Below are 18,368 nucleotides of genomic sequence, written 5' to 3'. Positions count from 1 at the left end.
AAACACAGGAAAAAGAGAAAAAGTTTTCATTATTAAAGTGCTTTACTTTTTAATAACAGAGGATTCTGTCCGCCAGGGGAAAGGGCAAACCTCACTAATTTCACATTCATATTAAAAAACGCTGGGAAGGTGACACTTTGTGCTGCCAGGAGGCTTAACAAAAGAAAAGTGATGGGGGCTAGGAGGGGCAGACGGGGGGGAGAAAGTTTTATGTTTCACGTCAATGGAAACTTGTTAGTCGCAGCAACGAGTGTCCACTTCGAGGAGGCAGCTCCACTTGTAGTTTATTAAGCCTTTGCAGGGGCCCCTCAACTGGAGACTGGCTCAACGGATTAATAGGCGCACCTTAAGTCAAACTAAAAGGCGTCTGTGAAATGGGCTGTGTTGTGAGTCTTTCTCGAGTGGATTGGGAGACTGACAGCAGAGACCAGAAATCTGGGAGACTCTTCGTGTAGCCTTAAAATACCCACCGTTGCCTTTGCTGGAGATGCAGACGGACAGTCAGTCCAGGTGGTGAGTGAGCAGGAACTCCAGGCCCCGTGTGTGTTTGCTTCGTTGAAGAATAACCCGGTGGCTGGAAGCTGTGGGAGCCTGAGTTCAAAAGAGGGCACTGTGCAGGGAATTTAGGCTGTATTTGGGTGCTGTCTCTGGACAGATTTGCTGTTAGGCTGTAGAGTGGCAGATCTGGGTCAGCAGAACATTTTGTGTGGGGTGCCAGCAGCATTGCCTGGCTTCCATGATGGCCGAGGTTCGCGGTGTCAGTGTGATATGCTTCCCCTGGACTGGCAGCAGTGCAGAGGTGATGCTCGCAGCTGCGAGGGAAGGAGAGTTATGCAGCATTAGCATGCAAATCTACCGGGGAGGAACAACAGAATTGTTGCCTTGGCACAGGCCTAGTACAGAGTCATGGGAGCTGGATGTTTGTTTTCAGTCAGCCCTGGTCGGGTGAGGGGTTGACCAGCATTGAGTTACTGCCTTGGATCTGGCACTCTTAGGCTTGGATGCTCGTTCCTGTCTGAGTAGCTTTTGAGAACTGCGGCCCTTTCCTGGGAGAGGTTCACATCCATGGATGCTTGGCTTTGCACTTTGCTGTCAACTTTCCGTCAAAAATTCTCTTGTTTTCTTGTCAACATTTCCTTTCTCTGCCTGGGTACTTCAGAGAAAGAGACAGCCTCTTTTCTCCTCCCAGTTACAGCTTGCTCCCAGGAATGTTTGCTTTCCATTTCCTGAACTGCATCCTACAGTCTGATCCTGGGAAAGCTTGAGCACACGCAAAATTGCCCTTTTGGTCTGAGGAAGTTTCTTCTGTCATGCCTTTGGCGCAAGGGTCTTGTCTTATTCTAGAGGAACCACATGATGGCAGCTACCATTAAGTATGACTTGCTGACAGTGAGAAGACTTCATGTGGGCATCAGTAGTGAGAAGTTCATTTAGTTGGCTTTGTTCACAGGTACTGAATTTGGTCCGCTCTCTGGAGTTTGGGGGTGAACATGGGTCTCCTGCCACATGACGGCCAAGAACAGGCCAGGTTTTTCTGGGGGAACTTACAATGTCAGTCTAAAACTGTTAGCGTAGAATCTGGGGGGAGTTATTCCAGAGAACTCCAATGGAAACGAGCAGTGGCATCTGGCCTGTTGAATCTGGGAGGAGGGGGTGGGGGGGGGGGGGGAAGGCAAGGGAAAAAGATACATGATAGATGTTAGAAAACACAAAATTAAAACTGATTTGCTCTCCTCACCACACAGCGCTCACTGGCTGCTTTGACTTTAACATCTTTATCTATATTTTTTTTCTCTAGTAATATTGAGAGGATTACCTTTGTTGGCCCCTGGGTGGTTACTGTGTGATTTTACTGTTATTAAATCTATTGTAAACTGCTTCATTATTCCTGACTCAAATTCTCTCTTTCCTCTAATCCTCCCACCGCCCTTGTAGAAATCCTGTGGCACAGACCCTCAGGAAGTCCGGGAGCGGGCCACGGTCTTGCAGACAAAATTTGAAAATTACGTTCACTCCAGCGAGGGGACTGTCCGGTGGGCAAAGAAAGGTCAGTGCATTTCTTTTCAGTTAATTCCAGAAGGGCTCATATAAGCTGCCAAGGTTTTTCTTCTGGGGGAGAGCTTCAGGGAAAAGGCCTGGAAGAAACATTTTGGGGCCATTGGGCTCTGTAGGGGATTGAGATGGACCCAGAAGGCTTTGTGATGATATTAAATGTTAATTTCTTGCATTCCCATATTACGTGCAAATGAGGTTTAATCTTGGCTTTTGATGGGATTCACATCCAAGGGCTCTGACCCAATTGCATGAGCGAATAGATTATGTGTGTTACGCTGGGAAGGTCATGGGTGAGCTGCTTAACCACATCCTGGTGCAATACCCGTTAGATGCTTTTAGTTTACACCAGGGATGAATTTGAAGCCTGTAAGACAGGATGCCTTGGGAGCAACTCTTTAACAGGCAAGGATCTTAGAGAGGAGGTTGTTGTATGGGATGGGAGAAGAAGGAGAGAAAGGGCAACTACTCAGGCAGGAAGAAGAAAAACTGGGATGGATTTAATAATAATTGTAGCTAGGTGCAAGTCTGGGATTTGATCTCCCATCTTTGCCGAGCAGGATGCGCAGCATTTGTCACTGAGCGGTACAAGAAACTCTTTCCTTCTGCTTCTCAGTTTGGAAAATCCAGAGGCAGGTGGATTTTGGGGAAAGATGAAAAACTTGCCAGGGATGTGGTAGGAAAATAAACACTAAGTAGTCTCCTGAGAGGAGCCAAAAAGGTGGTGCAGTGTAGGCACCCCTCCTCTATGTCCTGTTCTGTTGCCCAGTAAGGCTGATCTGGGTGCACGTGAAAACTGAATAGCTGTTGTAAAGGGAATGCGGGAAGTCAGGCCCTGAAGGTCCTTGACAATTACTTGGAATTTGGTTATTAAATATTGAGACAAGTCCACAAAATGCAAACTCTACACAAGAGACTAAACCACTCTTGCTCACAATATATAGGACTAGAGCCTTTCCCCCTTTTTTGAGTCTCCTCTTCCCACATGTCTCCCTTCCTGATTGTTTTCATTTTCACCTCATTTGTCACTTTGATCTGAGTCAAATCCTGCTGTCTAAGCTTGCCTAGAAGTCCTGTTGATTTCAGTTCCACAGCGTTTCCAGTTAGGTTTGGATGAGAGGGGTCCTGATGAGATGAATTTTAATGGTCTACATCATTTCTGTTTACCATTATATATGCCTGCTGTATGCATGTGCATACAAATGTGGTACAAGTGTGCCATACGTACTAAACTACATAAATCGCGTAGTGAGGGGTCCAAAACCAAATGGGGAAATTGGCCTTTGAGCTGTACAATGTCATCATAGAAACTGGATAAGGGAAGGCTGTTCTCAAGATAGAAGTTCAGCATTAAAATTGTTTGGAATTGTGAGAAGTGAGTATTCAAGAGGTCAAAGGTGCTGTTTATTTCTGAATGTTGTACTAACTTGTTAGGTGATGACATGGCAGGATGACTAGAGGTTGTACTATACCTGCTTAGCCCAAATTATTCTGCATGCTTTTAATGATGTGTGGCTGTATTGATGGGCAAGGTATTTGAAATCCTACCGTTTCACTCTTTGCTCTACTCCCCGCCACTGCCTGTCACTGTACTGATTCTCACCCCTGTTCCCCGGCAGTTGCAGTGCTGATTTTTTTTCCTCAGGGTTTCGAAATACCTTTCTCCTACAGTGAAAGTGTTAGAGGCTTGCTACACAGGCGGCTTGCTCGCACCCATTAGCAGGTGTGTTGTGCTTCTTGACTGCTGTAATTACTTTTATAGCTGCACTTTTAAGTCCACAATCTCAAAACACATGACTAATATGATCAAATCCTTGATTCTGCATGGATAAGCTTGTTGCTCCCCTGGGATTCCTTATACCCCATGCGAACTTCTAACCCAAAATGACCGTGACAGGGAGAACAACTGAATGGCTCTGGTCACACTTAAGAAACCTCTGTGCTTTCTCTCTATACAGCGTATGTCATTCTGTGCACACGCAAACCCCCGCACACGCACTTGTTGCTGTCCTCAGCGCTAATAACGTTTGTAGCCACGGACAAGAAGTACAGAAAATATATCAGGAAATGCTGAAATGTTGTGCATCCCATTTATCTTGTACAGGAGCACTCCGCCTCTTTTTTTCCTCCTCTGCTATCTACATATGCAAATTTTCCACTGCTGAGTGGCTTCCATAAGCCCCCTCTTCCTCCCCTCTGCGCCAGGCATCATGAATAATTAACATGGCAGCTGGCTTTTGCTTTCATGGCAGACAATCAATTGGAAACTGTGCCAGTGATGCATTTGTTTCTCTTTTTCTCTTTTTCCCCATTTTCTGATCTAGTCAATGTTAATAAGCAGTGTTTTGACTGCAGCCTGCTTTCAAAAGGCGAGTGGCTCCCTGCCCGCTCACCCCTTCTGCCTCTCGGTCCCATGTTTTCCAGACTCAAATCAAATGGTTCAGTGAAGGTGCTGCCCTTCAAACTTGATTGACTGATCAGTGGTGAGGTGGGTGGGAGGAGGGGTACAGCTGGGCCCTGCTACCTGAAGGACAAATCTCATGAAGTGTTGAGCCCCTTTTGGGAAGTGGAGAACTCTAGTCTGAAGGGTCGCGTGGTGACAGGTACTCTGTTTTGGAGCTGTGGAGACAGGTGGAGCTCAGGATACTCTGATTCCTTGTGCCACTGGGGTTACAGAAAGGGTAAGGAAGCAAATCCTGCTTTTCTCCTCTGTGTTTCCCCATCTTGTAGCCAATAGTTGAGCATTTGCATCATCCTTTCTGTCCTCAGCACCCCTGTGTGGAGAGGGACAGCAGAGTTACAGGAGCCAACTGCTGTGGCACGACGTTTGAACCCATGGCGGTTTTGGTGCATTCTTCCTTCCTGTTCCCACGTGCTCTGTACGCTGGCAAAATGCCTCCACCAGTTTTTCCAGCCGTGTGGCTGAGGCTGCGCTCGGGGGCCAGCGCTGGGAACTGGCTGCCAGCTGAGAGCATGGTGAACAGGTTATGTCACCTGTCTCACTTTCATATCTCATTACCCTCTTGTCCTCTGTTTAAAAAAAACAACCAACCAACCTATCAAACCTCCGTCATATGTAGCTCTCCTTTTTTTTTTTTTTTTTCTTTGACTTTCCACAATTACATTTCCTATAGAAAAGTGGGGATGCACAGGTGCAAAGGACTGTTCTAAATCCACTCTCTTATGTGAGTGCACGTCTGAATCGCCCCCCAGGCCAGTATACATCGCTTTAGACTCATGTTGGTGTGGCAAAAACTGTAACAGCTCAGGCAGTCTGCTTCTGTGGCGTTAAGATGAGGTAACCTTTATGTGAATTATGGCCTGACCAGCACCGTTACCAGTCTTTTTGATTTGTTTTCCTAAAGCTCTACCTCTTTGATCACAAAATTATAAAAGAGTTTCAACTAAAAAAAAATGTGCCACTATAATTGCGCATAAAAGCCAGAAAACATGATTCTGGCAACACTGAGAGGTCTAAAGACCTGATAGTAAAGATTTAAAAAAGGAATCTCACCCACAAAGGTCTTCATTTAGATCTCATGGGTGCTGTAATGAACGTTCGCGGCTCTGAGCTCCTCAGAGGTAAGGCAGCTGCATGAGCTGAGGTTCGACCTGCTGTACGGCCAGGCTGTTAGTTCAGCTTTGGGCTGGTGTCTTGCAGCTCTCTGTGGTTTTGCACCCTCTGATTCAGGACTGGATCTGGCAGTTGTCTGTCAGGACTTTGGGAAGAGGCGGGGGGGGCCTTTGGCACTTTGATTCTTTAACTCTGATCTGGGGAGTTAGTACCAGCAGCCTTTCCTGTCTGAAGAACTGTGGGAGGTGAGCTCAGCCTTCATAATAACAGGATCTTCAGTATCAACCGTTTCAAATGCTGGAAGAAAGACAGCTATATTAGCTCCAACAGGACCAAATTTGGAGTTGGGGCAAGTTCATATTGTTTCTTTTGAAGAGTTACACCTTCTCATAGCAGGTGGATTTGACCAATAACTTTGTGGAAAGAAAAGCAGCAGAATAGGGTTTCTGAGAGCATTTGAGCTGGTTTATAAGCCCTCAGAAGGATGGACTTCAGATGAGACACTGAGATGGGGTATTTGGAATTTAGCATTCTCTTTTGGGGAATACACAGCTCTCTTGATGCTCAGATGCCTCTAAAAGAGTAGCGTTGTGAAATTGGGAAGAAGGTGCAAAAAACTCAATCTTTTCCTCTCATCGATTGGGAAAAGGAGTTCGATTTACTCAGTAAACAGAGCTTTGATGGATTCCCTGGGTCCTTCCAGGAGCTGATCTGCTAAAATGACATTTTTATTACTGTTCATAAACTCCAATCTCCGGCTGCTGCCAAGAGATTAGACATAAGCTGTGGGCAAACTTGCTGGTCTGGTGGCTCAACAGGCAAGGGCAGGAGAGGTTAGAGTTTAGAGCTTGCTGCTGTCAGGGGTTGAGGAAGAGAAAGATGTAGGTGGTGGTTGGAGTGAGGGCTGCAGGGACACAGGAGGTTTAGCAAGCAGAGGAGCAGCAGGGGATTGAAGGGAGGCATTTTCTGAGCTGTAGAGTTTCCTTACTAAAAGTCCCCCTATTCCCCATAGCAGAGAGGACAGCCTGGGTGTAGTTAATGTTCTGGGTATGTGGAGGAGCAGTGGTAGTGTTCATATTAGTGGATGATTGTCTTTAGAGCAATGAGCCCTGAGGGAAGGGCATTACAGGAATATAAAGATGTGAAGGGAAATTTGCACGCAATTCTATTATTTTTCCCTTTTGAGAAGGTGAGCTCTGTTCTCAGTGTGATCACGAGTCAGGAAATCCATCTGGCTCTCGGATATTTATAAGGGACTAGCTAGTAACTGGTGAAAAATGCATGGATTACTGGGACTGTAATATCAGAGGAGTCTTCCTATGCCATCTCCATGCTTCTCTTTCCCTCTCTTCATCCCTGTATCTCTATTCCCTCTCTCCCCTTCCCTGCTACCATTTGATGTCAATGACTCTTCTTGTGAGATGTGCTGCAAACATCACCCTTTCTGGCAGAAGGGGCATCCTTGCAAGAGGCAGCCCTAATGCAACTTAATGTAGCTTTGTTTCAGTTCCTAACGCTTCTCCACCACCTACCTTCTCCTTTTGGGATTGTACTAGTACTATACAACCTTCACAGATTTTTAACATACCAACCTTTTCTACCAGCTGCTGACCAGAAGGTGTCCCAAAGGACAAGACCAATGTCCTTTCAGCTGGAACAGCTGAATCTTTAAAAAAAAAAAAAAAAAAAAAAAAAAAAAAGCGCAGCAGCAAACAGAATTCACTTTTTTTTTTTTCCCCTCCCTCCTCAGCACTGCAGTCTTTCCTTTCTGCCTATGCCACCTATCCCAGGAACCTCAAGCACATCTTCCACGTCAAATCTCTCCACCTGGGTCATGTGGCCAAGAGCTTTGGCCTGAGAGATGCCCCCCGGAACTTGACTGCTCTTCCAGCTGCAGGCTCAAAGAAGAAAACCAAACCAAGACCAAAAAGGTAGGCCAACTTGATGTTCCTGAGCCAAGGAACACCACATGACAAGCTATGGTGTGCTTTGCTCCTCAAGGTTGTTGTGCTTGCTCCAGGTATCATAGAATGGTTTGGGTTGGAAGGGACCTTCAGAGATCACCTAGTCCAGCCCCCATGCTGCGCGCAGGTCACGTGTGATTGTTACCGAGAGGCTAAATCAAGTTGAGCCCTTGGCTTCGGTTGCATTCTTCTCTGAGCTGTTGTTTCATTCCCCTTTTCCTAATGGCTTTAGAGAGCCTAAAAATTACATTTATTAAACCAACTTGGTTGAACATCTGAGTGGGAATTCAGTTTAAAAAAACAACAAACAAAACAAAAACAAGCAGCTCACTCTGTAGTTCGACTTAAGCTGCTCTTTTTTTTGAAGGAAGCCGCGAAATGTGGAGGTGCACCTACATAGACTAGCCTGGGTTTTGCTGCAGCTTTTCCATTTTCTGAGCACTTGAAAAACATCTTCTATGAGTCTTATGAGCAGAAACAGACTAATTTTTATTTATTTATACTTCACTCAAGAGCCACCTTGAAGGACAAGGAAGGGTCCAGACAGTGTTCCAGAGTGACGCATGAGACTTCCCATATATTGGAATGGTTCTCTTTCTGGCGCAGGTCTTGGTTCCTAGAGGTCCAGCAGCAGTCCGGTTGTCATGGCCAAGCACCTCCATAGTAGAAAGCTGCCAGATTTTTCCATTCACATCCCCACTTCCAGTCACATGGTCCTACAGAGAACTATGATCCCTGGCTCAGGATCAACTGCAGTAGCAAGTCTTTGTCCTCATCCCTGTCTAGGGAAGGGCTCTCACAGATACAGCTGTGCTCGTAAGTACTTGCTGTTGGTGTAGGGCATGGGATGGTAAAAGCATCAAGGAAATAGTAGAGAAATTAATATTTTCACTTCTCAAATTTGAAGTTGACTGTCCTGCACGTTACGAGCAAGGCTCTATGAGTGCTGATTTATCTCACAAGATAGTCTCTTCCTTCCTGGCCTTGACAAATACCACTGCATCAGGAGCAAAGTATGTATCTTACTGTCTTTAAAGGCCTTCTGTGGCCTCCTCTGGCCTTTTTTATCACCTTTTCTGTGCTAGACAGGCAGTCTTTTGTAGGCTTTCTCCTGCAGTTCCACCAGCAGTTTTCTGGCTGTCAGATTTGCCATGGGACAAATTGTGTCCATCCTCTCAGAACGGTCAGCTGCAGCTTGGACTACTTACTCTTCTCCCTAAGAAGACATTAGCTGAGTACCTGAAGGAAAGAGGAGGACTGCAGTGTATTTCTTCAGTTATTAATTATATGATTGACTGTAGTTACATAAGTACAAGCCCAAATCAAAAGGCAGATCTCTTGGTAGAAATGATCCTTTTACAAACTTGCGCTCTGCTGTGTAGGTTTAAGTAGTTCTGGCAAAAGCATTTCTGCAAAGTCATGTGGGATCTCTCCCAGGAAGAGTCTGTAGCAAACCTGGAGCTACAGCACTGTCCCCTTTGGTGTGCGGACAGGGCTGTTCCTGGGTACTCCTTTCCTGTGTAAGGAATTTGAGACTCCCTGATGCTTCTGGAGGAGCAGAGCCCTGGATCCTCTTCTCTGCTTGAAATGGAGCTGAAGGTGCTCAGTATGTCCCATCCTAGCTACTTTGAGTTGGTTCCACAGGATAGATAATCCTCCCTTTTGAGATTGCAATGTTAAGGGCTCGCCATCTTCCCTAACACAATGGCAGGATACAAACCTCTGGCTTGCTGGTAAAATCACTGCAATAATTCAAAGGAGGAAAATCTTTTTTCTTTGATCAGTATCAGTTGTGACTCTTTCCGTGTAATTGTTGCTGCAAACTCCATTAGCAAACGTTAGCTGTGCAGTTAAAGCACTAATCCACGTAATTGTTCCTGGGCTGGTGACATCTCTCGCACATGTACATATCTTGGAAAACAAAAAAAAAAAAAAAACAGGGAAGGGATTTTAAAATAAAAAGTTGGAGACCGCATTGTCCTGCTTTGAGAAGCCACCAGGGACAGGCCACTGATCTGCCTCCTGCTTCAGCTGACCCTCACCAGCAGATGGGCAACAGGATGGGAATGCCCCTGTGAGCAGGGGATTTAACGGAGCTTTATTTCAGGAAGAATAGCCTGATTAGCCGATAAAGAGCATGTAAGATGGTATGGGGTGGGCTTTGATGTCTTGCTGGCCCAGCGGGGTGTCAAGCTATGACTGACAGTAGCGTGTCACAGGATTACTTGGCCTGCAACAATGCCTCTCTCTGTTTCTGTGATGTCGCTACTCTGTTAGAGCTACTTTTTCCCTTGTTACGAACCTCTTTTAGACTGCGTTCCTCCTCCCCGAGTCTTCATCCTATTATAGTACCGACAAGCTCAAGATACAGTAGGTAGTTTATGCGCGTGGGGTTGGGGGATGTGGAGGTGTTAGAACAAATGGTCTGAGAGTGATTTGAAAGCTCATTTGCACGTGGATCATATAATTGCAGCTCAGGGAAAGTGGGCAGACTTTGCACAGGTTCGTCACGGCTCAAGCTCCAGATTTCAAATCCAGGAGCATCTGGAAAGTTAAGACCCTGCAGAAATAGCCAAAGTTGTGGCGTGCAACAATTGTTCTTGCCTCGTTTCTAATCAACTTTCGCTGGGTGTGCTTAGAAAAAAACAGAGAGAAGATGTATTAGTATTTATAGGATAGTTTAGAGAAAGTGAGTATAGATTCAAATTCAGTCTCCACTAGCATAAATTCAAGATAGTGCTGTTAATTACAGATAATTGCTTTTGATTTCACACTGACAAAGCAGAAAGCAGAATTTAACCTGCCATTTAGAAGACAAATGGGTTTTAATTGTAAAATGCAAGGCTTGAAATTATAACAGCGTAGTCACAGAGCAATCTTTTTAATTATATTTCTCACATGATACCGTGAGTGTTGGTTGTCGTATTACATACACATTGTCTCCAAACATCCGATACTTGTTTTTAATCAGTCTGCTCACTAAAGCCTCATCTCTCAGCACCTGCCCAGAGAATAAAGAACAGGCAGTCCAGGTTGAAAGTGGGGTAAAGGCAATCATTAAATGTTTCCTTAAGAGGACAAAGAAAACTTTTTCATTTCTTTGGAATTCTCCTTTTGTGCTTAGCGCCTCCTTAGAGAGCCTGCTTGGGGAAGGTGAGACAGGAAGACAGAGCAGCCAGGTGTGTGATGGTTCAGTGCTGAAATGTGGAAGCAGCCCTCTCCTTCTGAATGCACATGTAAAACTTTCATGTATTTTTTAAACCTCTGTGCAAACCGACTGTCCCCTTAGCTGTAGTGGTTCTTGCAAAACCCGATCTGAAGATGGAAAAATAATTGCTCGTGATTTTTTTGAAAGTTGAAATGCTGTATTTAGGTAAGAGATGAGGACACGAACCAGATACTGTATATTAAGTTACAGTACATCAGCTTAGTAAGTGTCTGGGCTCGTGCTTTTACTGAAGGGTAGATGCAAGGAAGCTGATCCCACTTCCATTGAGGGATTAACTGTCTTTCGTTCACTGCAGAGAAGCAGCATGCACAGGAAGTAGCTGACACGCCAGATAGACGCGTCTTTTGACTCTTTCACAATGCAGATGCCAAAGACCTATTGCCATTCCACCGAGCGTCCCTGTGCTACTCAATCTTTCGCATTTTGGATCAGTGGGGTTTTATGGGATTCTGTGGCAACTGATGATCTGTTTTCTCCTTTTGAACTCTGGAAGGCTGGTGTATGTCCCCAAAGGGTTTCGCTGTAATGGGGGGGTTGCAACTTCATTTGCCTTGTTTGTGAATTCAAGCCTTTACAAAGAAAGAGATAAATCTTTAAGTTCGATAGATTCTGTGGAACTCATTGCTACAGGATACCTCTGATGCCAGAAGTGCTCAGAAAGATTTAATTTACATATGAGTATCAAGTATATTCATAGTTGCTACAGCATGTGCAGAAAGTGAGTATAAAAATTAAGGTGAAAATCCTCTCGTGCTTCAGAGTTTAAGTCCAACCCTTAACTAAAATGGGATCAAGAAAAGGTGTCCAGGTGCTTCTGTTTGAGCGGATTGATTTACATCATTATTACGCTGCCATTGCTCTGAGTATGGATATTGTCATGCCCTGAAGGTTTTGGCTGCAAGATTATTGTGCTAATTCATTCTTCAGCGTTTAGTGGTCAGATAGAATTCGACTTCTGCTGGGAAACACACCTTGTAACCCTGTGTGCCCTCCTTTGTATGGCCAGGGCAGCAGTCTCCTTCGGGTGAAAGCTGGTAGCCTTTTACCTTCTCTCCTGCCTCGTATCCTTGATTCCACTTTTGAACATCTTGGCATGGACAATTTTGGAAAGACTAATGCTTCTATTGACCAGGCTTGCAAATCAAAGCTGCAGCTGGGTCTCCCTGCACAGCAATTGTCTAATCATTAGAAGCAGTTTGCCTGCCAGTTTTTGCATGCCATTTACAGCTTTCCTAATATCACTTAATTAGTCAAAATGCAATCTTGGAATTCTGCCCACTGGGAATTTCACTTGGTTTGGGCAGTCTGCTCTAGAAAGCCAGGCTGGAGCTCAGGTAAGAGCATGTATTCATGGACTGGAGTGCAAATGGATCCAAAAATTAGAGTAAGAGACATGGCTGCTGTGAAAGGAAACATCACCATCACTCTTCATTAAGGTAGTTCAGGGACACAGACGAGTCCTGCTTACCACATCATGATGTTATAAAAAAAGTCCTGTTATGAAATTAAAGTTTTATAATTGTAAAATCCATCTGATTGTTATCTGCATGCAGCAATGCTCTTTATTACTGTCCTGTTCCACCATGGCTGCAGCACAGAGCCTTTGCTCCGTCTTTGAATGAGCTAACAGGACTTGTACGTGGAGCTGGAAAACCTCTGTGCTGTTTGGTACGCACCAAAAAATGGTCAAAATTGAACTGATCTCTAATCGAAATATATTCTGTACTTTAGGCTGGGAAAGAGCCCGACAGAAGCAAGAATCCTGAGAGGTTCCCAGCCTCCCAGTGGTGCTTTCATCCTTTCTCCATAGGATAAAGACCAACGGATGGTAGTGAAAGTCAAACTGTGGGGTTTTGTCTCTTTCTGTGTAGCTGAAATACAGTTGACTTCAGCAGGGGTAAGGCGGGTTTTACTGTTTAGCGTGTCTCGGCATGAAGACTGCCCTGCTCTGACTGTTCTGGAACAGCACTTGATGCTCAGCCTGACTGGGTAAAAATTTTCCTTGATCTTCTCAGGCTAGCGTTCGCATCAGCTGATAAGAGAGTACCTAGGCCATCTGTTGACTTGTCGAGAGCAGTGTAGGATTGCTGATGAATTTCTTGCCCCTACTCCACAAAAAACAACAACAGAAAAACCAACCCAAACAGGGTTGCATTGGCTGCAGATGGTTCATCCAACACTATAAGTAGAAAAAGCAGGTGTTGCAGCAGCCTTGGCCCAGAGGTAGCCCAGCTCTGTTGCTGGCACAGTTTCAAAGAGCTGTTGGAGATGCTGTCAGGCAGATTGATAGTGCGATCCATGTTGAAATGTTTTCTGATAAATGAAACAGCCTACTCCTGTCTCCTCCAAAGACACACCGTGAGTTCTGGGACTGTGCATCAGAAGTTTATACTAATTCTTCCTCAGCTGGAGCAATTTGGGAGCCTTTGGTTGCTGCAGATGCTGCAAGTTGGTTAAAGGTCACTACACTTGCTGCACTGCATTGCACCAGCATTTCACACAGCTCAGGACAAAGGAACAAACAGCAATGCCAACCAAGTTGAAGGAGACATCTCTAAGAACAAGCTTGCTCACCATTTAGGTAAAAAGACTAGCAGAGGCATCTTCTGAGCCATCAAATGATATCCAAGAAATCACATGTATATATGTACCACTACTCTGGCATGTAGGAGTTTTTGGCTTGGAGATCAGCTCGTGATTCAGTTCTCTAATGAAGCAGATGTGTCAGTGAAACATGCGTATTAGAATTTTGAAATGAAAATGAAAAATGGTGTCAGGTACTCATTCCTTTTCTTACTGTTGTCATTTGGTCCTTTCACACCTGCATGTTTGAGAGTCTCCACATCCAGGATCATGGTTTGCATACTGTAACAAATTCAATCTGACAAAATCAGCTGGTGAAACTTGATCATTCTTATGATCTCATTAGTAATGCTTGGGAGATGAATGGGATGTTATATAGAAACAGAACAGTTTGTGTATGCTTTTCTTCCTCTTCTGTTTGTGCCTTGGAGCTGTCCACGGGATCTCAGCTTTGTTGAACATCCTCAAAGCTTAGTTCAACATACTTGTCTTGGGGTTTTTTATGCCATAGTATAGTCTCTGTTACTCTACCATCTTGTTGCTAGTGATTGTGGAATTCAGCGGATGGTGTCTTCAGAGCTCACAAAGCCATCAATCACCCAAGGTGTGTGGAAGTCACAAACTGAGTCTGTGGAAGGTGTGTTGCATGTAACCTAGGTGGGACTTCTGAGGTGAATTAGTATCGTGTGGCAGAGCAGAAAACAGAGCTGGAAACAACAGAGAGGATTGCAGGCTAATCATCTATGCTGCATTCACGTCTTTGGGGTTTTGGGGCTTTTCCATGATGTGAAAGAAAAAGATTTGCCTTGAATCTTTTCTGATGCTCTTGAGCAAAGCAGAGTTGAGAGTCAAGGGGCCAGAAAAGGAGACTGGTCCAAATCATTCAGATTTCCTCTGAGGTGGAGGGTTGGGCAGCACCAGCACCCCTGCAGACCACTGCAGCTCCTGAGTGGGATGGGGAAGGGGAGCAGCATGCTGGGAGTGGCTCTGCAGATGGAGGCAGAAGGAAACTGAAGCAGAGGAGAGAAGGATTTCATTCTCTTTCCTTTGTTGGACTCTTTTTCTCTCTTGTTTCTTCCAGATGCTCGTCTCCTGCCTTTTCATCATTCAGTGATGTATTTAGAAAGATTCATGAGTTTCTCATGTTTAAAGAGTGAATAAAATCATTCCAGTTTTCTGGAGGAGGACAGAGCTTTTTTTTGTCTTTAAAAGTTTGTCTCTGGCCTGGTCTTTCCCAGCCTTTCAGGATATAACAAAGTCATCTGGGGACAGTTCTCTGTTTCCTTATTGTCTCTCTGCTGAGGCTCTCGGTACCGGCTTTTGTGAGGTTGCAACCTAATTACAGATGTGCACAGGCAGCTGTAAACTTGGGTCTTTTATTCCTTCCTCTGTCTCCATGAGGAGGAGGGGAGTTTTCTCAGACTGCGCCAAGCAATTACTAGGCTCTCTGCCTTCCCTTCCTCACTGTGCAAAGCACCTTTCTCTCCCCTTGATAATGAGGTGATTAGATAGATCTTGGGGTGATATGGTTTTTGCCCTGTACCTGGAACATAAAGCCCAAAGCGGTGGTTGGGTCTAGGGCTAAGCCTTGCAAATGAAGGAATGATGTCTCCCCCACTTGAAGTTAGGTGGTGGTGCAAACTCATCTCTGCTGGCTCCTCTGACTACTTACCAATTCCTGTCTGTCTTTTATGGGAGTCCTGATACCCCAGATCTAGCATAAAAGAGTAGTAGTCCAGTGGTGCTTCTCCCTGGCATCCAATATGTCACAGCACTCAACACCCAGTGTGCTGGACAGTAACGCAGAGAAGTCAAATAGCTTGTGTTCAGGGACAGGTTCTTCCTAACTCGCATGTTGGGGCTGTTCCATTTTCTGAGTTATGAGTTCTCTATTCCTGTCTCATTTTCCCCCAGCTAATAAAAGTGGCCATTTTCTCATCCATTTGAACATTCCTTTCGCCTTTAAGCCCTGCTGAAATCTTGGCACTGTAGCACATTGGGATGGGTCAGTCATTAGCGAATCTTTTTTTCCCCTGCAAGTTCCCCTTAGCTGCACTGTTTTGTAGTTCCCCACCTAAGACTGACTGTTGTGTTTGGAGGGAGGGATTTAAAGGGCTGGGGATTTCTCTGCCCGTTATCAACATGAAGCGTTCTCATTAGGGCTCAATATAGTGTGATATCTAGACATGAGCTCACAGAAAGAGATGCTGACAATCCATGTGTTTATCCAGTGATGGGAACATGGGTTCTGTCTGTGTTGCAAATGCATCTTACATTTACAGCCTTTCTGTGAAGCTTTGTGCCACAGTATCCAGTATTGCCACACAGCTCTCTTAAATTAACATCACAGTAGCCTTCAGCAACAGGGAAAATGCAGTCATCCTGGGTTATGAGGTGGGAGAATGGACATGAAGGCCAAAGAGATTAAATACCTTGCCCAAGGATGCTCAGAGGGTGTGAGTATCAAGGTCTCGCTCTGTTCTCCTGGGCTGTGTCTCATAACCACAGGGCGCTTTTCCTCACGGATGTTATCTTGACTGCTCTGGCAAAGCCCCAGAGACTTTCACCAGTTGAGTAGAGAGGGGAATTTACAGGTTTACAGCAGGAATCCAAATCCGGCCAGGGATTCTGACCTGGTGCACTTTTCCTGGTGTGCTGTCGCTGTTGCTGTTGCCCATGGCTCTTCCATCTCATGGTTAAACAGGGCCTTGACAGCTGCTTTTCTTCTCTGCACAGGTTCCACAGCACAGCTCCATTGATTTTTGTGGCCCTGGTTAGAGGGAGAAACCTCCCTTTTCCCTGCATCCTTGCTTTTCTGTGTACAGCTGATCACCACAGCAGGGGGTATTGATTTACTAATTGGACAATGATTTCACCTGATTGATAATAAAGTGTTGGACAACCTCCCTGCTGAGCTGAAACTCAGCCCGGCAGCTACTGGTGGATTACTTGTCCTTTTGCAGCAGATAGTTCCCTGTTGTTAAGTAAACTGATCTGTTGCTTGGTAACCCTCAAATTACTGTAGTAAATGCTCGGAGACACAATGAAAGTGTCAAATAGAAACTTTATCAAATGATGGAGGGGACTGAGCAGTGGATACAGCTGCACTACAAAGTTTTTGCTGCAGAGCTGGGCTGGTTGGAAGGATCATCCAGTCCAAAAAATGGTGCGTGCACCCACAAGCATCCCTCCATGCTGCTGTGGCTCGTGCATTCAGGAAGGCAGGTTGACAAGGCACATTTGCTGTGGAGGTGCTGCAGGTACGGCTTTACCAACAGCACGTTTGCTTCATTAGCTGTACGGTCGCTTTTGAGTTGATTCTGTCTTTTTGCCTTGGTTTCTGTGGGTTCAAACCGCGTGGTGGCTGTGTGTCTTATTTCTCCGGTATGTCCGGTCTCTAGCCCTTCTGCCAACGCAGAGCTTGAATGTTTAATTAGTGTGAGAATGGAGACTACACCGAAGGTAGCAGAGTATTCTCACCTGTGTCTTCAGGCTGCTTCTAGGGAAAACAGTCTTTCAGTGGTAATCATCACACCATCCTTATCATTCCAGTTTGGGGCCCCTCAGTACAAGAAGGACATTGAGGTGCTGGAGCGTGTCCGGAGAAGGGCAACAAAGCTGGTGAAGGGTCTGGAGAACAAGTCTGATGAGGAGCGGCTGAGGGAACTGGGGTTGTTTAGCCTGGAGAAGAGGATGCTGAAGGGGAGACCTTATCGCTCTCTACAGCTACCTGAAAGGAGGTTGTAGTGAGGTGGGTGTTGGTCTCCTCCCAAGTAACAAGTGATAGGCTGAGAGGAAATGGGCTCAAGCTGCGTCAGGGGAGGTTTAGATTGGATATTAGGAAAAATTTCTTTACTGAAACAGTGGCCAAGCATTGGAACAGGCTGCCCAGAGAGGTGGTGGAGTCACCATCCCTGGAAGTGTTCAAACAACGGGCAGACGTGGCACTCTGGGACATGGTTTAGTGGGCATGGGGGTGTTGGGTTGATGGTTGGACTGATGATCTTAGAGATCCTTTCCAACCTTAGTGATTCCTAGGTTTACTTTCATTAAAAAATAATCCAGCCACCAAACCAGGAAACATGAAATTATTACTCTACCCTTGATTGGTTTAGTGATGGACTTGGTAATGTTAGGTTAATGGTTGGACTGGATGATCTTAAGGGTCTTTTCCAACCTAAATGATTCTATGATTCTGATCCATCCTCCCAAACCCACTCCAGCCATGGAACCTACACAAGGATGGAAAACAAGCTGTGGGAAGGGGGCAAGCAAATACCCCAGACAGCCAAGAGTTTGCTTCCCTTCCCTTCCCTTCTTTGTGTGTTTGACCTGATGAATGGATTGATCTGTTGCTGCAGCCAAAAATGCTTCCTTCCTTCTCCTGTGATCCCCAGCACAGTTCTGGACACCTGAAGAAACTAGGAGAGGCGGTGCTATAAGGCTGCAACCTTCAGGACCGCTGAGGTCCATGAATTGTCCTAAATGCATGCTGGCGTGCATGTGGGCCTTCTGTTCAGTTCCCTCATATTTAGAGGGACAGATAGATTTCTGTTCACTTCTCTGGAAATTTTTGAGATCTGTTACTGATCTTTATTATAAGGAGGAGAGTGGGATGCACAGACACCAATAGCTGTGAGTATCTCATTGTGCCCAGGACCATGGGTAGGGAACGACAGGTCCTGCACTGAAGAGATTGCAGTTTAAACAGAAAGCGAGGGTGACAGCAGCAACGAGGACGAGATTTGCCCAAGGTCACAGAGCACGACAGTGGCAGAATGTGTGGTAGAAAAATGCTGAGTGGGGTTTTATATTTATAGCTGGCGGTTTAGGGCTACAGGGAGATCCATGTTGAGTGGCCGGGCAGAACGCAGCTACCTTTGCAAAAGCCGGTCTCTGGAGAGGGAGGCTGTAAGGTGCATGTGGTGTCTGCAGGACACTGCAAGGAAAGAGTCTGTTGGGTTTA

At 45.5% G+C, this 18,368-nt stretch overlaps 1 protein-coding gene across 1 annotated transcript in view; it reads left to right on the top strand.

The window, feature by feature from the left end:
• Positions 1-18,368, top strand: part of DDX31 (DEAD-box helicase 31) — a 51,834-nt gene that overhangs the window by 32,574 nt on the left and 892 nt on the right. The window contains 2 exon segments of the mRNA XM_075717139.1: positions 1,936-2,047; positions 7,377-7,557. Of these exon segments, the coding sequence (XP_075573254.1) occupies positions 1,936-2,047; positions 7,377-7,557 (293 nt within the window).

This window comes from Pelecanus crispus, chromosome 9 (genome assembly GCF_030463565.1).
Source record: "Pelecanus crispus isolate bPelCri1 chromosome 9, bPelCri1.pri, whole genome shotgun sequence".
Lineage (NCBI taxonomy): Eukaryota > Metazoa > Chordata > Aves > Pelecaniformes > Pelecanidae > Pelecanus > Pelecanus crispus.
The sequence above is the reverse complement of the archived record's forward strand: the minus strand, read 5'-3'. Positions and strand labels throughout refer to the sequence as shown.